General features: G+C 38.5%; 1 protein-coding gene across 23 annotated transcripts in view; it reads left to right on the top strand.

The window, feature by feature from the left end:
- The window catches only part of CDK19 (cyclin dependent kinase 19), a 189,538-nt gene that overhangs the window by 122,511 nt on the left and 41,690 nt on the right, over window positions 1-25,337 (top strand). For all 23 annotated transcript variants that reach the window (XM_042939597.1, XM_042939584.1, XM_042939575.1 and 20 more), the window contains 2 exons: window positions 8,045-8,155; window positions 10,697-10,837. In XM_042939597.1, coding sequence (XP_042795531.1) covers window positions 8,045-8,155; window positions 10,697-10,837 — 252 coding nt within the window. The remainder of the gene's footprint in view (window positions 1-8,044; window positions 8,156-10,696; window positions 10,838-25,337) is intronic.

Here is a 25,337-nt window from a genome sequence, read left to right as displayed (position 1 = left end):
ACAAATATTTGTGTGACAAGAGGTTCAACTCCATTGGTAAAATCTGATATTTCCAAGAATTAAGGTAGTAAAAGCACGACCATCTCCTTCTTTCATTGTGTCCCTTTTCAGATCAACTACATAAGAAGCTGTGATAGTTTGATAGTCATCTTATCTTAGCAGGTAGATTTCTGGAGAGAAAGAACTGTCTTTTGCGGGTGTGTGTGTGTGTGTGTGTGCATGTGTGTGAGTTTTTAAATCCCAAGAGTAATGTTCATTATAGAAAACCTGTAAAATAGAAAAATAGAAAGAACTAAAAGTCACACATAATCCTACCATCCAGACATAACTATATTAATGTTTTGATCTATTTCCTATTTTATAAACATTTAATATTTTGCAGCCTTTTTTAAAAATATTTTTTAAATTTTTTTTAACATTTATTTATTTTTGAGAGACAGAGCGTGAGCGGGGGGAAGGGCGGAGCGAGAGAAGGAGACACAGAATCTGAAGCAGGCTGCAGGCTCTGAGCAAGCTGTCAGCACAGAGCCTGATGCGGGGCTCGAATCCACAAACTGTGAGATCATGACCTGAGTTGAAGTCGGATGCTCAACCGACTGAGCCACCCAGGCGCTCCTATTTTGCAGCCCTTTTATGTTACATCATGATATTATTGTATAAGTGTTTTCTCATGTATTTAAAAACTCAAGGCATATGCCTATGAGTCAACAATATGTGGATATCCACATAGTTTACTTATCAGTCTTCTTATTATTGGACATTTATATTTACTGTTTTTGTTCATTTGTTTCTTCAGTAAATAGTGGTTGAGAAATTTCCTTCTTTTCATTTGTTTGCTTCCGTAAATAAGGGTAGAGAACACACTCTTGAGTGGCAATTATTTCGGGTCTAGCATTTAGTTAGTAAAGTCACCTTGAGGGTAACCAGTGATTGGATAAATCTTTCCTTTAGTTCCTCGTGTGTGTCCCCCTGTGTCCCTTTTTCCTGTGTACATTTTCTTTAGAATTTTGTAGTGCTTCCCTTTCAGGAAACACCCTCATCATATCCTTTGGCTTTGCAGGTTCTATGCAGGTTAAATATTTCACCCTGAGCTATTAAGAGTCTTGTTTCTGCTCTTTACAGTAAGGCCCCACACTTGTACTTCTGGTAGTGTGGGCGCTGGTGGAGATAACCATTCCTTTTTAAGCCTAAAATAAATGTAGCTTGAGGAAAGTGAGTATCCTTAGAAAAACTATTTGTAGACACAGTCTGTTCAGTTTATTAAAAACAGAATCATTCAAAACACCTTTTGAAACGATAGCAAAGTCTTACAATACTCCAAGCTCTTTACTGGTTTATTTTGTAAAAACTAGGTAAGTTCAGCAGATTTAATTCTTCTGACATTTGACATTTCTTGAGTGCTTACTGTGTGCCAGGAACCATTTTAAGCACTGGGGGTATAAAGCCAGCAAAAACTTTGCCTTCAGGGAGCTTATATGTTAATGGAGAGAGACAGATGATAAACAAGATAAAATAAATAAACAATAGCTAGGTCCACAATTTCTTAAACAAAGCCCCAGGAACAGATGTATTTTAGATTCAAAAATTTTAAAAAGATTTTTGAAAGATAATATGGTATATATATTATGTTATCTAACCCCCAGGGAAGCAGTAATCAAACCTACTTATATTCTTTAGTATAGAAGTATGAACATTCACACTTGGATGAATAAAGACTATAACAGCTTCACGTGAATGCAAGTGAGATATTTCTGCAAAATGAGTATTAAAGGATACTTTTTTAAAAAAAGGTTAAATTATGGTGTGATACGGATATAAGAGGAACACATCTTCAAGGTTTTATTTAACTTGTTAAATGAAGGAACCAAGTAGATGGTATAGCCCATTCAAAGGAGAGTCCCTAGGGCTCCTGGGTGGCTCAGTCGGTTAAGTGTCTGACTTCAGCTCAGGTCATGATCTCGCAGTCCGTGAGTTCGAGCCCCATGTCCAGCTCTGTGTTGACAACTCAGAGCCTGGAACCTGCTTCAGATTCTGTGTCTCTCTCTCTCTCTCTCTCTCTCTCTCTGCCCCTCCCCTGCTCATGCTCTGTCTCTCTCTCAAAAATAAATAAACATTAAAAAATATATATTAAAAGGAGACTCCTAGAACAGACATATTTATAGATCAGGAAGGTTAAAATGATGTGCAAGTGAGGCAAAACTGGCCTCTTCCATAATGAGAGAGGGAAGTCAATGAACCTCTACTGGACAGGACAATTTGCATGTGTATAGAAGAATTATTCTGCATTATTATCAGTTAGCTATAATGTACAGAGTTGTAAAAAAGCTTCCATAGAATCAGAATCTGATAACCTGAAAGATGTGTGCCCTTGAGAGTGGATTTATTTTACCATTGAAGTTAAATTTGTTTTTCCTACATGAGTTCCTAGAAAGTTTTTGTTTTTCGTCCTTCCTTCCTTTTTTGTTTTTATTTATTTATTTTTTACATTTATTCATTTTTGAGAGACAGAGGGAGACAGAGCAGAAGCAGGGGAGGGGCAGAGAGAGGGAGACACAGAATCTGAAGCAGGCTCCAGGCTCTGAGCTGTCAGCACAGAGCCCGACGCGGGGCTCGAACCCACAGACCGCGAGATCATGAGCTGAGCCAAAGTCAGACACTTAACCGACTGAACCACCCAGGCACCCCCCTTCCTTCCTTTTTTAATGTTTATTTATTTATTTTGAGAGAGAGAGAGTGGGCAGGGGAGGGGCAGAGAGAGACGGAGAGAGAATCCCAACCAGGCTCTGCACTTTGAGCACAGAGCCTGATGCAGGGCTCAATCTCACAAACTGTGGCATCATGACCTCGGCCGAAATCAAGTGTCGGATCCTTAACCGACTGAGCCACCCAGGTACCCCAAGCTTTAGGTTTTCCAAGCTCTTTAGAATTATAGATAAGGGATATAGAGGTGTAATATGTTTGGTAGTGATAGTACTTTGCAGAAAAAAAAAAAAATAAAGGTGGCAAGGGAGGTTATAATTTCAAATAGAAGGCCTGGGAAAGACTCACTGGGGAGGTATATTGCAAATAGAGCTAAAGTCTGAAGTTGTTTACCTGAGTAACAGGAACGATGAAGTTGCTATCAACTGAGCCTGGGGAAGAGCAGTTGAGGTAGAGGGTAGGGTACGTAGAAATCATTACCCTAGTTTTGGCTCGTAGACATTGAAGTAGAGATGTTGATACACATCGTTGGAGTTCAGGGAAGAGGTGTGAGCTAGAGATAAACATCTGGGAGTTCAGGCACGTAGGTGACATTTGAAGCCCTCAAACTAGAGGAGATCACTAAAAACAGGGCTCCTTCTATGTTTCAGGCTGTGTTTAGTCCCTGGAGATATAGGTATAATTTAAAAATTGTCCTCAAGGTTTAAGGAGGGAGGCAGTTGTAAACTGTTAAAGCAATATAAAAATATATGAATATAAATACACATAAAGTGCAGATGATCCCGTGAGGCCAAATCTGAGAGTCATCTTAAACTCACCCTCAAACTTGCTTATTCAGTGGTCTGACCATGAGACACACACAGAAGAAAGCCAGACTGTGGTACCTTTAGTGTCAGCTGGCTTCTCCATTAACCCCCTGTGCCCAGCAAGTTTCCAGTGATATTAAAGAACCTTACTGGTGACACTTCTGCATGGATTGCAAGGTTCCTCAGTATTTGGCCTTTGCCTTATCTCTTGTTTTACTTCCTTAGACCTGTCCCTGGGGTTGGAGATGATCAGTATTGTATCTTTGAAACACCACTTTGGCTGTCGATTGAAGGACGAATTTAAAGAAAGAACAGAATAGGCATAAGTAACATTAGCTTGCTATTTTCTTTGCGTCATCTGCTTTCACATTGATGTTAGTGACTTATAGAGACCTGTAGGGTAGGAAAGACTCAGCAGATCTGCAGAAATACAAAGTATATTTTGCTGTGCTAGAAAATGCAAATTTGGGGATTAGGAAAAAATTTCTACTAAATGCATGCAGTTGAAAACTCTACACTTTTCTCTCCTGTAGGTCATATTAAAAGGAAACCTGTACGGTGGTTTCTCAAAAAATTAAACATAGAATTATGATAGGATCCACCAGTTTTACTCCTGGATATATAAAAGAAAATAAGAGATATTTGCACATCAGTGTTCAAGGCAGCATTATTCATTCATAATAGCCAAAAGGTGGAATCAACCCAGATATCCATGGAATGATGGAAGGGATGAATAGATAAATACATGTGGTATGTACATACAATGGAATATTATTTAGCCTTTGAAAGGAAAGAAATTCTGACATATGCTATAACATGGATGAGCCCTGGAGACATGTTAAAGAAGCCAGACACAAAAAGACAAATGTTATATGATTCCACTTACATGAGGTACCTAGAATAGTCAAATCATAGAGATAGAAAGTAGAGTTTTTCAGGGGCCATATTGTTTAATGGTACTGAGTTTCAGTTTGAGATGCTAAAAAGTTTTGAAGAAAGGATAGTGGCGATTGTTGCACAACAGTGTGAATATACTTAATGCCATTGAACTGTACAGTGAAAAATGGTTAAAATGATAAGTTTTGTGTTATGTATATTTTACCACAATAAAAAAAAAGAACCTAGAAAGCAAAAGACCTAGAAATACATTGCTGCTGTAAGAAAGATAAAGAAAGATTTCTACATACTAACATTGATGGATTGAGGGATCAATTGAGGGATTTCTGATATTGAGGGATTTCTAAGATAGATTGTGCTAAGAAAAAGTTAAGTGCTATCTTTTGAGTAAATAAGGACAGATTAAAAATAGGTATTCCATTTGCTTTATTTCCATAAAGAAACACTGGAAGGATTAATTAATAAAAGTTGTTAATTCCAGCAGGCAAGAGGGACTAGGGTCACTAGGGGCAGGAGTGGTAATGAGATCTCTTTTAAGTACTTTTGATTTTTGGATTGTATTACCTATTCAAAATAATGTTGAAATATGGGAGTTAAAGTGGCTTCATTGTAGAGGGATCACCAGTTTGTAGTCACAGAAAACATAATTTTTTAGAGATATTGATTAAATATTGCTACATGTGATATCCCCTCCCCCATACAAGTCAGAGCCTAGTTTAGATGCAGAAGTGAGTCTCACTTTCCCTTCCACTGCAGGCAACAAAGATAACGTATTTTGGGTAGAGACATAATAAAGCTAAACTTTCTAAGTTCATCAGTATTGAGAGAAAGAGAGGGTAACAAGGCATTGCACCTGCAGTGAGGCTTCTTACCAGTGTCCAAGCGCTTGAAGGTTGACCATGGAAAGTGGGGTCATTAAATGTATTAACCCACTGAGTCTGGGAGCCTAAAATATTCAAAAGCAGGAAACTGGATATAGCTCTGCATCCCTCCAAAATGCCACTTTCTCTGATTCAGTCATTAATTAGGAGCCTGTTTTGTCTAATATTTGCATCTGAAGCAAGACGCAGGGTTGTTTAACATTTCTTAGGCAGAGGGAACAGATAGCAGCTGATAGCTGAGCACCCATTTAATCGCCCTCCTCTCTCCCTCCCCACCAAGGGAGTAGGACTATTATATCTTCCCCGGATATTTCCTTCCAGCTCCTCCTTCTACCTAGATCTGATAGGAAATACGGATAGAATCCTGAGGCAGACTGTGAAAAGTAGACCGCTGTCTAGGGGCAGCTCAGCCCATCCTAACTCTGTTTCAGGGCATGTGGGTTGAGGGAGAACCCAGGGAGTCATATCTGGGAACCACACCCATATTAGAGCTGGTAGAGCACTTTCCAGGAAGGTGGTCAAAGTGCAGGTGAAGAGAAAGAGCTGAAGTACAGAGCCAAAATAAGAGAATTGAAGAACTGGGAAACCTGACGTCAAAAGTAGTGAAGAATTAGGCAGCTGGGAAGTAATTTGTAAAAGTTCCAGAGATGGAGTTCACACGATTTTTACAGAATTCCAGCACAGGCATGCAAGGGATACTTTACTCATTTAAAGTTATTAGAATGGGTAGGCAATTCATCTTTCTCTTGTCTCGTTGATCTGTTTATATGTCTGTCTTGCCCAGTACACTGTAGGAATTGAAGACAAGGACTTCAGCCATAATGGAAAAAGCATGGACTTTGGAATTAGGCAGATCTATTTAAATCCGAACCTCTTCTCTTTCTAGGTGTTTGATATTAGTCAAGTTATTTTTATTACACTGGACTTCAGGTTCCAGGTACATCATAGGGTAGTTGTAAGAATTAAATGAGAGAAAAACATGTGTGTGTGTGTGTGTGTGTGTGTGTGTGTGTGTGTGTGTGTGTGTATGTAATCATCTTACACACAAAGTATTCAGTAGAAATGTTGCTCCCTCTCCCTTTTTGTATCTGCCACAGAGTTTTATATTTAAAAGACATTCAGGGGCACCTTGGTGGCTCAGTCAGTTGCGTGTCCAACTCTTATTCTGCTTGGGTCAGGATCCCAGGGTTGTGGGATCGAGCCCTGTGTCAGGCTCAGCACTGAGTATGGAGCCTGCTTAGAATTTTCTCTCTCCCTCTGCCCCTGCCCCCGCTCACATGCACACACTGTCTCTCTTTCTCTCAAATAAAATACAAAATAAATAAAAGACTGGGGCACCTGGGTGGCTCAGTTGGTTAAGCGTCCGATTTTGGCTCAGGTCATGATCTCACTGTTCATGAGTTCGAGCCCCATGTCGGGTTCTGAGCTGACAGCTTGGAGCCTGGAGCCTACTTTGGATTCTGTCTCTCCCTTTCTCTCTGCCCCTCCCCCATTCATGCTCTGTCTGTCTCTGTCTCTCAAAACTGAATAAAAGTTAAAAAAAATAAATAAAAATAAATAAAAGACATTCAAAATATCAAATTGAATATGTTTGTGTTAAATCTGAACCCTGGTTAAGGACAGCCTGTGGCAGGCATGTTTATAGGCTTTCATCTTGGACAGATAAAGTTATTGTTGCTAAATATTTTATCAGGCAACTGCCTGTTAAGTGCCAGGTGCTAAGTTTTCACTTGCTGATCCGGTCTATCTTTTTATGATTTCCTTGTTTATCACGGTGCAGCTTCTACTCTGTGCGGGCTTATCCTTTCTCTATTTATAGGACCTCTTCTCCACACCAATTGTTTTTTTTTAATCAGTGGGTATGAGAGATTATCTTATACTCACTGCTTTCGTAAAAAAAAAAACCTCAACCACATGCTCTAGTGTAGAGATTGTCAAATATCTTTCCTTCTTTTGTCAAATATTTATTGAGCACATACTGTGTTAGAGTAGATATAGACAGTATTAATATGTGGTTCCTGTCCCCCAACAGTAAAAAAGATAGGCACATTCCAAAATATATTTAATCATTTAGTGATAAGATATTACTTTTGTTTACCATTTTACATATTACTACTTAAAATGATCCCATTTTATTTTATTTATTTTAAAATGTTTATTTACTTATTTTGACAGAGAGATCATGAACATAAGCAGAGGAGGGGCAGAGAGAAAGGGAGAGAGAGAATCCCAAGTAGGTTCTACGCTGCAGGGCTTGATCTCACAACCTTGAGATCATGACTTGAGCTGAAATCAAGGGTCAGGTGCTCAAACTGAACCACCCAGGCGACCCAAAGTGATCCCACTTAGAAACATACACATACACATAGAAAAAGAATTGAAGGATATGCACCAAGGTGTTGACAGAACTTATCTCTGAGTAGGGATATTTTTTTTTTTAATGTTTGTCTATTTGTTTTGAGAGAGAGAGCACACACAAGTAGGAAGGGGCAGAGAGAGGAGAGAGAATCTCAAGCAGGCTCTACACTGTCAGCACAAAGCCCGATGTGGGGCTTGAACCCAGGAACCGTGAGATCATGACCTGAGCCAAAATCAAGAGTCGGACAACCAGCTGAGCTTCCCAGGCGCCCCATTAGGGTTTTTTTTTCCCTTTTATTTTGCTTAAATTTTCAAAGATTTCACTTTCAACTTATAGAAAGTTCATCATTCCCCCCTCCTTGCTAGCAGGAGAGTGACCCCTCTTCTTTCTCTTGCATTCAGCTTTTGCGAGAATTGAAGCACCCTAATGTGATCGCATTGCAGAAGGTGTTCCTTTCTCACAGTGACAGGAAGGTGTGGCTGCTCTTTGATTATGCAGAACATGATTTGTGGGTAAGTTTAAATTCACTTTATTTTTAGGACTCTTTTCATCTAGGTATGGAGAAACAAATGTATGCACTGCGTATTACTAATGCACGTAAAACAAAACTTGCTCTGTTGACCAGAGTTCAAAATAAATATAATAAATGCAAATGCAATATAAAAAAATAAAAAAATAAATGCAAATGCAGATTTAAAAGAATTTGAGCAATGAACATTATCATGTTATTATACTGAGAAGATAGTATTTGTAATATTCAGAAATCTTACTTCAGAAAGTGTTAATGTGTATGAAACTGTAATTTTATGCAAGTAATTAATGGCAGTTTACTGATATGTGTAGTGAAAATGGCTTTCTTTTGTGGTACACACTGTAGTTCAAGTTTCACCAGTTATATACTTGTGAATAATTTCCCTAAGTTAAGGTCAATCTCTTGCAACATTTTGGCATTTAAAACCGACTCCACAAAATCGAGGTACATACATGGTTTTACGAATATTAGCCCCAAATTCCAATTCTAAAGTTTTTAAGTTGGGAATCAAGATGCTTAAACATTTTATCCAAGGAGTTGCTGAAAGTAAAAAAAAAAAAATCAAACTTGGCAGGAAGTTCAAATTTTGGGTAATTAAATTCTGACTTAACATAGTGCGGTTTGTCATCTACATAAAGTCACACATCTGTTTAGGAATAACTTTGACAGACTTCTCGGTCTTTAAGGAGCTTTCAGAGTTTATGCTATTACAGCATATTGATAACAGTGTCCAGTGAATTTTTCTCCATTCTTTTCATGGATATTCATAAAAATGATGTTTTCCCCATTTCTCCGGGTCCTTTGTGGGTTTGGATCCAAGAGTTACTTGATAATGTACGTACTTCACCTTGAACATCAGTGGTATGATAAAAGGACATGCAGTGCATTGGACTGATCGGGTCCTGTAGAACCATGTCGTTTGTAACATGATGGCCCTTAGCCATGTGTGCCTAGTGAGCACCTGAAGTGTAGCTGGTCTAAATTGAGATGTACTGTAAATATAAAATACACACGGACTTTTGAAGACTTAGTATGAAAAAAAAAATCTCATTAATATTTTTTATTTTGATTCTATGTTGAAATGATAATATTTTGAATAAACTGGGTTAATTAAAATATACTACATTAATTTTACCTGTTTCTTTTTTTTTTTTTCTTTTGCTGTGGCTATAAAATGTTGAAAGTTATATATGTGTAGCTCCTATTATATATTTTCTGGATACTGCCCCTCCATATAAACCCTAATTTTCTATTATTTCCTTAAATAAAGTACATGTTGTTAAACAGCTTATGAAAAAGCAAGAAAGCTCTGTTAATAGGTTAAAATTTTTCTATGCCATTTGGCCATTTTTAAGTTAGTGGAGCATTATTGACAGCTTTACCAGTGTTGTTCAATAGGGGTTTACATGACCTTTATTTTTTTTTTAATTTTTTTTAATGTTTTTATTTATTTTTGGGACAGAGAGAGACAGAGCATAAGCAGGGGAGGGGCAGAGAGAGAGGAAGACACAGAATCTGAAGCAGGCTCCAGGCTCTGAGCTGTCAGCACAGAGCCTGATGTGGGGCTCGAACTCACGGACTGTGAGATCATGACCTGAGCCAAAGTTGGTCGCTCAACGGACTGAGCCACCCAGGCGCCCCTACATGACCTTTAATACCCATCATGTTGTGTTTTGCACAGGGGTGAGGCAAAGATGGAGGTGGAGGTTTGGGGGACAGGTAGCATATCTTCCCTATCAAAATGATGTTATCATAACCTACAAAATAACATGTGGTCATAACAATTTTAATATAGTGATCCAGTTGTATTTATTTCAATGAGGTTGAATTCCGTCTTTTTCTCTCCTTCCTCCTTTCTAGTGATTTCCTATTTAATATTAACTACTAGGAATATATCCTAATTTCATCCTATGCCAAAAGAAGGTGGACTTTTGCAATAATTCAAATGTACACATAGTCAGTGACATTATACAGATTTACTAAGTGCTAACTTTTTATACAGTAGTAAAGATTTAAGGGCATGTAGCTGGCTCGGTTGGTAGAGCATGTAACTCTTGATCTCAGGGTCATGAGTTTGAGCCCCATGTGTGGCATGGAGTTTACTTAAAATAAAATATTTTAAAAAATATAGTAAAGAATTATAGAGTTTTTTTTTCTTCTCTTTTAATCTTTCATTCTGTCAGTAGAGAATACAACTAATACTATTTTTTTTTCAAAAAAAATACTAGTACTGTTTTTATGCAGTCTTTTAAGTATCAGTGCTTTTTACCTTTTGGTTCTATTTAATGAAAATCTTACTGGTTTCAGTAAATCTAGTTATTATACCCACAATAACATTGTCACACTCACCCCCAGTATAGGTCCCTTATCATTCAAATTATTTTTCTTTGTGTCATTATTGGCCTTTAATAAGTAATTTTTAAATGTAGAGAAGTTATTGTAGACTTGATTGTGTTTTATTGATACAAATATTAGCAGAGACTATGTTATAATAGTATGTTTTATTTTTTTTAATTTTTAGCACATTATTAAGTTTCACCGTGCATCAAAAGCAAATAAAAAGCCCATGCAGTTGCCAAGATCTATGGTCAAATCATTACTTTACCAGATTCTTGATGGTATCCATTACCTCCATGCAAATTGGGTGCTTCACAGAGATCTGGTAAGTATGTTTCTTTTAAATTGATCAATATGGTTTTTTTGACCTCTTTTTAAAAATACCTTTTCTTCTTGGTACAATTATTATGAACATTGATTATAGAAAATTTTGAAAATACATAAAACCAAAAAAGAAGGAAATAAAAATCACCCATAAGCCTATGCTTAAAAGAGTACCATTATTAACATTTGGTATATGTTCTTTCATTATATTTATGCATAGCTATAAAATGTCTGTGTGGTTTTCAATGCATAATTGGTATAATCTTAATGGAATAGTCACATGTAAAATAAGTACCTTTCAGTCCATTTTGTGCTTCACATTATTGCTCATTTTCAGTAAAAATATTAATAATTAAAGATTGAGTTCTTATTGTTTTTTTCCCTTAAGAGCTAAACGGAAATAATGACCCTGCATCCAGTAAATAGAATGTTGTCGGTATTATCAATAAAGGTTGTTATCAGTATTATGAACAAATCAAATGTTTGGTTTTACCTTTTTTTCAGTACACATGTAACAAACATTTGTTAATGTCAGATTCTATGCCAGTTATCTTTGCATTGTTGTTATTTTAGTTTATGTTGATGAGATTTTTTTTTGTTTATTTGTAAGAAAATATGGGTACTGAATAGTTGTAATAATCATGAGTTTAAAATTGGAAGTTTTGTTCCTAACTCTCCTTGAAAAAATGGTTTCAAGATCATTATTTCTTAGGCTTTCGGAGATTCTAGGGATATGGTAGGGATGAATCTAGGTCAACTCAGTTTTACTAATTGAGGAAAAGTATTTATTATAGAAAGGAATGAATACACAAGAAGATCTAGTTAGTACCTGTGGCTACATTGTCAGGCCTTGTCATCTGACTTGACCGTCTCTTGCTGTGACATTGAAGATAAATTGGAGCCAAATGCCAGTGACCACAAAGATGGGTTTACCATTTCAACAGATGCATTTCACCTCATAATTTTGAACTGTAAAGTTCTCACAGACTTCCACCTATCCACTTTACTATTAACCATGAATCAGCACATTTTTCTGTGGTTACATGAGGTTGTTCTAGATCAAACCCTCTCCTTCATTAATTTTTTATGTAATTAACATAAGCTATGTGAGTTATTTTTGAGGTCATGATCATGTTTGAATCATTGATCAAAATCTTTTATTGAAGACTGACTAATTTCAACTCTTCTCTTTTTTTTCACAACACTGTGTATTTTATTCTCAATAGCATAGATTCACACATTTTATTTCTGATGTTGTCGCCTGAGTGTCCACTGGGACTAAAACTCAGGATGACTAGGACCTGGTTTTCTCTTTGTTGGCTTGCTGCTGCTTTAATGTCTATATTAGTTACGGCATCACCCTTTTCTCAGCCTAGAAAGTTCTTTTACCCCTTGCAAACCCTTGCACTGTACATCTAGGCCTTGCCTGGTCTTGTCAGTTTCATCTCTAAACTCTCTCTTCCATCTGTCTATTTCCATCTCTAGTGCCTCATAGGAATGAGTTCAGGCCTTTATTATCTCTTTCTTGCGGTATGGTACTAGCCTCTTAACTTGTCTCCTTGCAAACAATCTCTTTCCCTTCCATCCACTGTAGACCTTCTGGATAATTACACAGCTCCTGATCAAGAACTTTGAAATAGTTCCTCATTGCTTACAGACTAAAGCTCTAGTTCCTTATTGGGCTTTCAAGGTCATAACAGATATAGCTCCAACTGTCTTTAGAATTTTTCTTTATCCCAATCCTGTAATCTTTCACTTACATTATACCATTAAACTATTGATTGTCCCCTGTGTCATCCTGAGATTTCCTGCCTCAATGACCTTTATTTATTACCCCATCTGTACATATTCAAATACTACCTGTCTGTGAGGACTTGCACAAAAGTTAAAACTTATTCCTCGTATCCGTTCCTACTTGGAAATAATATCTCCTTCTCTTTTTTTTTTTTTTTTAATGTTTATTTATTTTTGAGAGCGAGAGAGACAGAGTGTGAATTGGGCAAGGGCAGAGAGAGAGAGGGAGGCACAGAATCCAAAGCAGCCTCCAAGCTCTGGACACAGGACCCGACGTGGGGCTTGAACTCACAAACTGTGAGATCATGACCTGAGGCGAAGTCGGACGCTTAACTGACTGAGCCACCCAGGCGCCCCAATAATCTCTCCTTGTTGGTTGCCGTTGTACTTCTTTACTTCTCTTATGGCACTTATCTGTTAGTATTATAGTGGCTGTCTTAGATCATCTTCTAGACCATACACTTCTTGAGAGAGCAGGGTCTATGAATCCTTTTGGCACACTAGCAGTACTCGAGTACACAACAGGTACTGAGTAAATATTTCCTCAGTGAATTAATATGAGTAAGAATAGATTCTTACAGTATGCTTCTGGATCCAGTAACATATTTATACTTCAACACACTGTCCTCAATAAACATTTATTATTACCTTGTGTGTTTAAAGCAAGGATATATGGGGACAGTACACATACGATTGCATTAAAGACCTTCTCCGGAGTTTACTCTCAGAGAAGAAACGTGACATACGCATAAAGTTATGCTGTAAGATAGATGAGAAAGATGGTGATCATGGCTACGTGATAGGCACAGATTAAATGCTACTCAAGCTTAAAAGAGGTTATGAGGAGGGGATGAGGGAAAGTTTCAAGAGAGCTGCCACTTGAGCTAGATGTTGAAGTAGGAATCTACCCTGTGAGAGCCTACTCAGTTCTTTTCGCTGATCATGAGTACTGATAGCTGGACCACATTGTCATGGTTTTGCCAAAGTATTTTCAGGAGTAGAAGATTTAAACTGTATGTTTACTTGAGATAGATTCTCTAGTAAGTATAGAAATACAAAGCATATCACATATGAATGTGGTGTTGAAAGCATGATGGGGACATGCAAAAAATTATTTTTTGTGCAATAGAGTTGCAGTTTCAGTCGGTGAGTGGTTTTTCTTAATGCTTCGTTTCCCATTGACATAAGAAATTGGGCTTTACACTATTTGTTAGTCACAATTATTTCAGAGTATATACCGTCTCTGCAAGATCCAGAGTTAAAGGTGTTAGAGTAAATGTAAATTTGCAATGTAATAATATAACCCCCCAACTTTAAAAACTAGATAAAAAAATCAGTGTTTTGGACTTTACAAAAGAAGCATTATATCATCAAAGAAGATTGGGGTTTTTCATTGTGATTGATTATATATCTGTAATAGTAGTTAGCTATATCATATGGATCCTAAAATTTACCAGAAGTAGAGAATTTAAACAAAGTCACTAAAAATATTACTTACATTGAGGAATTGCTTTAAAAAGAAAGGAGAAGAGGAGCTAAATATATTTATCTTGGCTGAGACAATGAAGTAGAGACATAAGTCTATAAATATTTGGAACTTGTAAACACCAAGGGAAAAAAGATGTATTTTAATTTTATAGCAGGATATAGCTAAGAGTAAGAAGATGAAATATAGGATGACTCACTTTTATGAGATTACTGTTCGGGTAGGTTGGAAGGATGCCAAGATAAATAGTTGATCCTGTTTTCAAAATTATGAGCTCCTGGGGAGTAAGGATCATATCTTACTAATTTTTGTATTCCTAATGTTGGCATATTGTTTGTGCTCATAAGTTACTTGAATTTCAGCAAAGCATCTGGCAATTGCACGTTATTCTTTAGCAAAGAGAAATAGTGGCTAAATGGTAATATTGTTAAGTAGATTTACAGCCTCTTGGTTACAAGTTTTGCTACTGGATCAGTGGCATAAACTGAACTGTGCGTTAAACCATTTCTTCATCACTTTATCATATCTCAGTACCTAAAACATGATAAATGCTAGGTCTTTATCAAATGAAAGATCTGAGTAAATGCTCTAGGGCCCTGACCTGCTTTGACTTTTAAAAAATATTTGTGGTGGTTCCAAACCAAAACTCTAACTTTAGTTTTGAATGGTAATTATTGTTCATAATAGTGGGTGAATTTGTACTCTTTTGAAGTCTATGAGCACGGATAACTATATCTTTTGCAAACATAGTGCATGGAAATTTAGTTGAGGGAGAAAATAATTTTGTAGCCAGTAATCTTTTGGGTTTTGTTATTAGTTACCATCTACTGCACTTTTGGATTGTCAAAAAATCACTTCTGACACAGACCTAAAGACTTATTTATTCTATTAGAGGTCAGTAGTAGTAGTAGTAGTAGTAGTAGTAGTAATAATAATAAACTTGCCAATTCTTAGAGTCAAATGTAATTCAGCTGGTTAAAGGAAATGATGTAATAGATATTCTAGCTATAGAGAAATGTGTAATATATGACCCTGGATACTTTGTCATACTAACTAATGAAGAGCTATTTTAGTTTTGTTTTATTTTTTTCCTCATGATACCTGCTCGTTCAGGCAGAATACTTGATTTTTTTTTAAAATTATTTTAATGCTTATTTTTCAGAGAGAGCGAGCGCGCGCGCAAGTGAGCACGTGTGGGGGAGGGGCAGAGAGAGAGAGAGGGAGACACAGGATCCGAAGCAGGCTCCAGGCTCTGAGCTATCAGCACAGAGCCCTACGGGGCGGGGAGCTCGAACTCATGACCGCAAGATCATGATCTGAGCTGAAGTCGGACACTTAACTGACTGAGCCACCCAGACACCCCCAGAATACTTGATTTTTAACAGCATTCTGGGTTGTCTATGACATGTTGGCTATGTATGTTGTAAGTCTGTATTAGTTACCTATTGTCGTTTGACAATTTGCCCCAAAACTCAGTGGCTTTCAAGATGTTTAAATATTTATCATCTCACAGGTTCTATGGGTCAGGAATCTAGGCGTGGCTTATCTGGATCCTGTTTTACAGTCTCCTTAAAAGACTGCAGTCACCTGGAGTCTTGACTGTGAAGCATCTGCTTCCTTATTCAGTCACGTGGTTGTTAGAAGGCTTCATTTTCTCCTGAGCTGATCGGTGGAAGGTGAAAGCTTTCCTTGGTTCTTTGCCACCTCAGCTTCTCCACAGACCATCTTACAACATGGCAGTTTTCTTCACCAGAGTGAGCAAACAAGAAGATGGAGAGTGTGTGTTAGCAAGATGGAAGTCGCAGTCTTCTGTTAGTGAATCATGGAAGTGACATCCCATCACCAGAGGTCACTTTTCCAGCCCACACTCACAGGAAGTAATTACACAAGGGTGTGTTTACTGGGGGCGGGGATATTGGAAACCATGTCCGAAGCTGCCTACCACCAAGTTTAAGAGACTTTAAAATGGATCCTATTATTGTCCTATTTAGTAGAAATATAAAAGAAAAATACAAGTCCCTCCTTTCCATATTAAAAAGTTGCTTGAGTGGCAAGAGGATAGTTCTGGTTCTAAAGAGCTAAAAAAAATATTATAATGTACCAATTATCCCTTCCCTTTTGCAAACATTCTTTAGTGATTTATTTCCAGAATTTGGCATATGTTCCTTGCATTTCCTCTCCTCTCCTGTGCCCTCCATTCCTTCTGCACCCACTATTGAACTACAAGTTTAATCTTCTTAAATCTAGAGGGTGTGTTCAACTGAGATCCAGGATTTTTCACTTTGAACCTATCTAGAGATCCCATCTTTGTTAAACTGTCTGAGGCCTACGCTTATCACTACTACTTTCTATTCTCTTTTTCTCGCATTTGTGTCAAACAGGGAAAAATGCAAAGAAAAATTTAAGTTTCCCACGGTCACTAGTGCTGCCGAGTTGTAACAAGTAGCTGACGAGAAATGTTATAGTTCATCAGCTAAGAGAGAGCATTCGAAGACTCTTTAGGAATGTCATGTATGAAAGTCCAATGTACAAAACTCACAGATGGCCTCTTTTCTACTCAGCTGGGGAAGAAGTACTGTACTGTTAATCTTTGTGAAAGTTTGATGAAATTAAGTGCTTTGCGGTTGGAGAATGGTCTAGAAATATCTGTGTGCAGCTCTTCATACCTTGTCCGACAGGGAGATACATTAAGTCTTTAATTTTGTGTATACTAAAGAGGGCCTGACAAGGTGAATGTGCCACACTGCAAAGACACCCTTAAAATCTGACTGGAGCCATCATGCTGGCAGTTTGAAGAATTTTAGTACTGTTTTAGAGTTTAGCCTCGCTTAGTTCTTACGAAATGGGAGCTTGGAGATCTTAAACTTAAAAAACATATATACATTTCTAGGAAAGCTAATCTTGATCCGTAAGCCTCAGTTTACTCATTTATAAAATTGAAATAATGATAGGGACTTTGTACAGTTGTTCATCTCCTAGTCTTAGCTCCAGAGTTCCTGAATTCCTCCTAATTTCCATTCTGTAGAAGCTTCTGTACATTATTCTGGATCCCACCAGCAATCCAGAGATGCCCATTCTTTCAACTGCCTTTCCCAGGATTCCTTTATTTTTTTAATTTTATTTTGAAAAAATTTTCAAATGTTTATTTTTGAGAGAGAGAGAGAAACAGAGTCGGGGAGGGGCAGAGAGAGAAGGAGACACAGAAGCTGAAGCAGGCTCCATGCTATTAGCACAGAGCCTGATGCCGGGCTCAGACTCACGAACTGTGAGATCATGACCTGAGCCGAGGTCGGATGCTCAACTGACTGAGCCACCCAGGTGTCCCGCTCTCCTCCCCCGCCCCGCCACCACAGTTCCTTTAGCCTACAACTCTAGCCCTTTCTGCTTTACAAAGTAGAGCCCTGTTTATTATTTTTTATTTGATTTATTAAATTAACATTCTAATTAAAGAATTATGGCAGAAAGTGGCATTTATTTTAATATGACTTAATCATTATAATTTCTTTTAGAATTCAGAGCTAACAACGAAAAAGGAAAATATGGCTTGGTTATTTTCTAACTTGCAATTTCAGGTGACTTTGGACAATTACAGATCTTGTCATGCTGAAGAATTACACTGGGGTTGCTGCTGGTGACCTTTGGTTCCTTACTAGTTCCTTAGAGCTGGGCCCTTGAGAGTCTCTGGCCCAGCAGTTCATGTCTCCAGCCTGAAGGCCTTTGATGGTAGTGATGTCATCCCTGTGCAGGGGCTCCTGTTCTGCCAGTACACAGGGCCTTGTGACGATCAGGTGAGATAGTGTTTCTCAAGGTGCTCTAGATACTGTGACATATACCTGTGTCACAGGTGGGCTGTGATTTTTTTGGCATGACAGGTTTTCCGCCATCCACACCCACAGCCCAGTCATGGGAGTGTTCTGCAGAATACACGTCTGTCCATTTGAGTTGAAGTGTAATGTCCCATCTGTTCCGTAGACAGGTGATACACACTAAGAATTACACTTCTAAGAGGGCCAACTTCAAAGGGGATGAGTCTTCTTAAGGTTCAGCTCAGGGACAGGGCTCTTTTGATGATCCTTGTCAGACAAACACAGTACCGTAGCCTGTACTGACAAACCCACATATCTAGAAGGTGGTTTGCCAAACTAACTTCAAAGTCACTAAGAGGTGATAGTCCAGATACATTCCACAGTGGCAGGAATAGCAGGAGCTGGTTAAGAATCAAGGGCTACAGACAGGACCCCCAGCACTTTGAGGCTTGTGTTTAAAACTGAAGAACCATTTCAGGCATACTATTTTATTAAATTACTATTATTGAGGTAGAATTTGCATATAACAAGATGTACCCATTTTAGTTACAAATTGATCAGTTTGGACAAATGTATATATATATACCCGGGTGATCACTACCACAGGCATCCTGTGTGACTGGCACCGTAGGATGATTCAGGATCTCTTATTGAAAGTGATGGTGTCTTCATCAAGAAGGGATCTTATATGCATGAACTGATTATTTCTTTGGGAGATTGCATATGGTGATTATTTTGGGTGGTAAGATTCTCGACTAAGCATTCATCTAAGTAGAAGCCTTCTGGAGGTGAGGGCCATAAATCAATTAAGTGTTGTGCATTTTCCAGGTCCACTTTTGTTCTCATAACCCTGGCCTGCAGTGCATTTCTTAGAGACTTGAGTTCTAATCCTGGGTCTGCCACTGTCCAGGGACAGTGAGCTTGGTTAAGGTTGTAGGTCTTTCCCCTTGGTGTCTTCATGAGTGACGCAAGAAGGCTCAGTTTCATAATTTCTACCTCTGACATCCTTTTTTTTTGGACAAAAGTTCTCACTGATTTATTACTGAACCAACCTACTGGTGCAAAAGCATAGTAACAGAGAACGATCATTTTCCTGGATGAAACATGTCTATTGTTCAGATAGGCGTGATGTTTACAGAGTGAGAGGATGTGAGCACATGACCTTCATGCAGCAGAAACACAGGTGCAATCCCATATAGACCCAGGTTGGTTCTTCTCTCATGTCTCCTTTTGGAGCTGCACCTGATTTTCTCATCAGTTTTCACCTGCAGGCACTGGGGAATGGGACAATTCTGCTTTTGATTCTGAAAGTCTTGTGAGAAGACTTGGCCAGGAAAAGTCATCTGCACCCATAACCGTGGTGGAGAAAAGGAGAAAGGAGCTCTACCTCTGACATTCTTAATTTGTCATGATAATAAGACTGAATTATTTGATTTGAATATGAATGTCACAAATGTAAATCGAAAACTACTTTCTACTAGCATTGCTTCTCTGAGGACGGATTGTACTCATTAATGAGTAAGATAGAATCTGAATGTCTGTGCAGCACTCGTGCTGGCATTGCCATCAGTGTGGGATTATCTTGATTATACTCTTAGTGACCTTGCAGTTAGTTAGGTAAATAGCCTTCTAGATACCTGTGTTTGTCTTGCATTAAGCTTTTTATAATGGCTGCTTTTTATTGGTTCTTGTTCGAGAAAAGAAAACCTTATCTCTGCTGTTCAGGCCTATAACCACTCCTAAAAGGCTGGAACAAAGAAGTGTATTGTTAACTGTTGTTTGGTGCTGGGGTGGCAGGCATTGTTTATTATGAACACCCAGGTTTGATTAACATAGATTATTCAGATTGACCTACTACAGAACCCCCTAGACCATTTTAAGGTAACATGAAATGAATCACAGCATTTAATATTATAGTCTACTCCTGAATTACAGATAGCTTGCACCTAGTTGTAGATACGTAATTTTGAACTGAGAAAGGCATTTTTGCTTAGAAACAGTTACGTTCTCTGAATACAAAGGCCTGTTCAACCCACAATATAGCTATAAAGTGTGACACTTATAGAACTCTGAAACCTAGTTGTCATTTTAACTACATTATTATTTATAACAGGATTTCTGTGAAGGAAGTGCTGGTTTACAGAGTTAAGAATATTTGCTGTACAAACATTTTGACCTCCTAATATGTACCGGGCGCCATGTTGGGCACTGGGTATACACGGATAAATAAAATACAATCCCTTCCCTCAGTGAATGCATGGTGGAGAAGATACACAAACGGATCAGCATAAAACAGAAAGGTTTTGAAAAGACATTATGAGGTGCGGTCAGGGATTGGCTGTGCATAAAGTACTGAGAGCACAGGAGGAGAGCACCTGACCAGTTGGGATGGGGGCCGTCTTTGAGGACTCACGCTGAGCTGAATCTAAAGGATGAGTAGATATTTAGAAGATGAAGGGGGCATTCCAGGCAGAGGAGACAGCTTAAATAAGGGCATGGGATAAGAAACTGCAAGCACGTTGGTATCACCGAAGCAAAGCAAGAAATGGTGAAAGAAGCAGAAGAGAAAAGTAGGGACCCAATCACGGTTAATCTTCACCGGCATGTTTTGAAGCATGGACTTTTCTTGTGGTCAGTTGTAGCTGAGCCGGTCAGGTTTCTGCTTAGGATAGACCACTCACACCGGGGTACGGAGAGTGGGTCGGAGGGTGGGTCGGAGGGTGCAGGGATGGCAGCTTTATCAGGCTATTGTAATCAGCGGGTTGAGAAATGATGAAGGCCTGGCTGAGGTAATCAAGTTAGGAGGGGAAATAGTCGACAAATATTTAGGAAGTAAGATAATCAGATCTGAGGATTAGATAGATTTGAGGGATAAAGGACAGGGTGTTCCGACTTCTGCTTTTGTTGATTGAGAAGAGAATACCAGAAAAACAGGAAAAATTCAGCTTGAACACGTGAAGTTTGAGAGGATTGTGGAGAAGGCCAGCGTACCGTTTGACGTAACCCTAAGCCATATAGAAGTTTGGAGATGTATGGTTATGGATTCCAGAGTCATTAGCATATGGGTGGTTGCTGAAACTCCAGAATAAACCAAAGTCAGATTTTTTAAAAACCTGTTCTATCCACAAGCAGAATGTTCCTATGAAATCTTTTGGAAGCTGAAATGGAGGAAAGTGAAGTACTAACCACTGATTTACATGGAAAATTTTTTGAGCATTCCCAGACCCCCAAAATAACCTCTCTTAGGCTTTTCTGATGCCTTAGGACACATCTCGCTAACAGATGCACAAAATAAATCCAGAGAAAGAACAGATGTTCCTAGTTGAAAGCTATGGCAGGCTGATGCTGAGTGTGGTCTTGGGGAAGGAGCCCGGTGGGGGCCGTCTCCCCGCTCGGGGCGTGCTGGCTCTGTGAGGGCTGCTGCAAAGCAAATGCTAAATGCTGTTTTCACTTTTCACCTTTTTTCCTAAAAGCAAAAATCCTCTTCATGTATCTTTCAGTTAGAAAGAAATAGGTATTAATGCAGAATTTTTGTAAAAGTAAAGTGGTATAACTGAACTTTTGAAAAGCAGGGGATACCGTATTCAGAAGTGAGCTTGGCATATTTTGGGGAAGGTACTGACTCTAGTTTCTTGCAACTTCATTCATGCATTCATTTGTATTTTTATTTTTTCCTTAAGATTTTATTTTTTAGGTAATCTCCACACCCAATGTGGAGCTCAAACTCGCAGCCCCACGGTCAAGAGTCACATGCTCCACCCACTGAGCCAGCCATGCACCCCACAGTTTCTTTTAAAATTGAAAACTTTCCAAAAAAAAATTGAAAACTTTCAGGGCACCTGGGTGTCTCAGTTGGTTAAGCGCTGACTTCGGCTCAGGTCACCATCTCGCAGTTCATGGGTTTGAGCCCCGTGTTGGGCTCTGTGCTGACAGCTCAGAGCCTGAAGCCTGATTTGGATTCTGTGTCTCCCTCTCTCTCTGCCCCTCCCCTGCTCACGCTCTGTCTCTGTCTCTCAAAACTAAATAAATGTTAAAAAAAATTTTTTTTTTTAATTGAAAACTTGCCTACCAAAAGACCATGAGTACTAACCACTGACAATTTTTATTCACTCATCCAATAAATGTTTATTAAATGTTAAGTCCCTGGATTTCAGCAGATACAAAAAGCAGTGACAGAAATATCCTCCCTGCCCTTTGGGAGGTTCCAGTCATAATGATCAGATTCTTCATATTTGTAAACCCTCTGCTATCAATGAGGTTACTTTAAGGGGTAAACAGTGATGATAAACTGATTCTGTTAGCAAATGACTGTTGTGTTTGCTAAATGATAAAAAAACAACAACATATTTATCTCCCCCTTAGTTCGCTGCTTGATTTGTTACGACACAGAATCTTTTTTGTTCAAGGTGAACAATGGAGAACAGAATAAAGAAAGGCACAGACACTGATGGTTTTGTCCTGGAATGTACCTTTGTACCAGATGTGAGGAGAGTTGTGTGCTACTACATTTAAATAAAAGAATAGTTGTAGCCATCAATACTAGGTTAGCCCTATTCATTGTTTAAAAACTAGTCTGATTGATGTTCTGATTGGTTTTGTCCCTATTATTCAGGGTTGTAGACAGTTGTGTTTGTGTTTTCCTCTCTTTATTGGTGCTGATAAGAGTCATCTTGTGGCTTCATATTTTTGTCCCAAATGTCCTGGGGTGGGGAGCACAAAGCAAATGTAGTAGGGTACTTGTGTATCTTTAGGCCATTCTATTTATGAGGTGCCAATTAACTAAAATTAAATTTAACCCTGTGGAAAAAAAGTGATTCTATAGGAGGAAAAAGCAAATCTGAAGTACATGTAAAGCGTCATGAATGTAAATTCAAGAATTAATAACTAAATCCTGCTAAAATGCAGGTATTTCAAGAATAGTTTTTAAGTAATCATATTGCTTATCACATGATTTCCCTGACTTTGGCCTTTAAAATGCAATTTAACTAAAATGAACCCTGCGGCCTTGATGTGTCTATCTGATTTTATTGCTGATAACTTAAATGCGAAGCATCCAACTCCTGCCATTTCTGCGGTTTCTATGGTAACTAAAGTGTGCAAACCCAGCAGTATCACTTTCTTTCACAGCTGGCGTTTTGTGTTCGCAGTAAGAGGAGTTTTAGTAAAGCATAGTCTGTGTTAATTGGGATGTAAGTAGGTCAGAACGACTTTGGTATCCTCTCCTCGTTCTTTTTGGTGTGTGTGGGTGTAGGTGCATGTGCGTGAGCTGCAGTTCCCTTTATATTTTTTTAAAGGGTATACACTCACTTAGGTCAATCACTATTAAAGTTAATCTTTTGAAAATTAAGCATAATATCTGGAAAAATGACTTGATTTGGAATCTTGAAGATTAGGTGGAGTTCTGAGACTTGCCCCAGCCCTGTGGGCCCTGGAGAATTCCTGTTATGAAAAAGGAAATGATTGATATGAAAATGCTTTGAATATTTAAATCCTTTTTATTGGTGGTCATGACATTTATTTTGTTGTTATCATTGTTCTTTTGAACCATCAAATATCTTATGACCTGAACGTGTATTTACTTATTCTTAACATTTATTTACTTGTTACATGTAATCCCAGTTAAGGGGTGTGTATATTTTTTAAATGTTTATTTATTTTGAGAGTGGGGGAAGGGCAGAGAGAGAAAGAGACAGAATCTCAAGCAGGCTCCACACTCAGCCCGGAGCCTGATGTGGGGCTCAGTCCCACGACCCTGAGATTGTGACCAGAACCCAAATCAAGAGTCGGATGCTTCACTGACTGAGCCACCCAGGTGCCCCAAGGTGTGCATTTAAAAATAACATCCTGTGCAATTCTAGATCGTCACCTGACTACAGGAGCCCTTCTCTGTGGATACTGCCCAAACTCTGCATTCCTTTCTCAGACTGTATGAAAGAGCTTATAGCCACTGCTCCCCACTGTACATGGGGACCCCACAGTTAGAGATTCCATAGGCTTCAAGTATCCTCTATAAAAGGTATTTTTGGGCACCTAGGCGGCTAAGTCGGTTAAGTGCCCTTACTCTTGGTTTCGGCTCAGGTCATGATCTCAGGGTCGTGGGCTCAAGCTCCAAGTGTGGCTGAGGGTGGAGTCTGCTTGAGATTCTCTCTCTCTCTCTCTCTCTCTCTCTCTCTCTCTCTCTCTCTCTGTCTCCGCCCCTCCTGTGCGTGCTTTCTCTCTTTCTCTCTCAAAATAAATAAATAAACTTAAAAAAAAAAAGATATTTCTACAAACTTCAGTACCAGTTAGAATCCCTGTTTCTCTCTCTCTGTATCCTCATTCCACTGTGGAAGGGGTCGTTGAAAGCTATTCTCTGTTTCTACACAGCATGACTGCAGGAACTTCTAATGAGAGTTAGCTAACAGTGATCTAAGACCAGCTTCCTGCTCTTCTGCCATTCAAATGCTCATCATCTATTTTCATTTCTTACGTGAATCAACTTTGCTCCCGTATCACATACTGTGTGTTTTTATCTTACAGCTTTATTTTGGAAGGATTTAAGCTCAAAATGTAAGATTACAAATAATGTAGCAGAAGATATATAAGATGGTTGATTTGATAATTCTAAGATTTTTTTAAACGTTAATTTAAGTGATCCCTATATCCAATGTGGGGTTCAAACTCATGACCCCAAGATCAAGAGTCGCATGCCCTTCTGATTGAGCCAGCCAGGTACCCCAAGAATTGTTATATCCCAGAGAGTCTGTTCTCCCTGAGGCCTTCCAAAGTATACTCTAATTCTGCCTTTACCTTCTTCCCACTTATTTGGGTGTCTTTCCCTGTGTCTGTCTTCTGTAAATGCCAGGAAGTTGCCTTTTTTTTATCTTTCATTCTATTGCACCTGAAGACCACCTCTTCCTTTTTAAGCTCTCTTAGCTTCTAGAACCCTATGCTGTTTTCTCACCTTGGTTCCTCCTTCATAGGTTTTTCCCTGGGCTCTTTTTCCTCTAAACACCCTTTATTCCTCTCAGCATTATTCATTTTTATTAAAAAATGCCATTTCTTTAATTAGAAACAATACCAAAAAATATAAAATCAAACATTATAAAAATATATAATGTAGAAAATGATAATCTCTCCATATTCTGTTCTCAGAGATTTAGCAAAATGCCAAAATCCACATTGTACAACCTGTAAAAATTATGGGTAAGATAAAGTAATATAAAATGATGCCAATTCTAGTCATGTAAAACCATCATTCTGTATGATTGACACCGCCGCCCATCTTCACCTTACCTCTCCACTGCTTCTCCTACACTAACTCTCCTGTCATGTTGACTCCAGCTGCATTGACTTCTTTGCTTTTTCTCCAGTTAGCCAGCCTGCTAGCTCACCAAGGTTTCTTCTCACTGCTATACGCCATGGCCTTGCCCTTG

The sequence above is a fragment of the Panthera leo genome, chromosome B2 (assembly GCF_018350215.1).
Source record: "Panthera leo isolate Ple1 chromosome B2, P.leo_Ple1_pat1.1, whole genome shotgun sequence".
Classification (NCBI taxonomy): domain Eukaryota; kingdom Metazoa; phylum Chordata; class Mammalia; order Carnivora; family Felidae; genus Panthera; species Panthera leo.
This window is presented reverse-complemented; position numbering and strand designations above follow the sequence as displayed.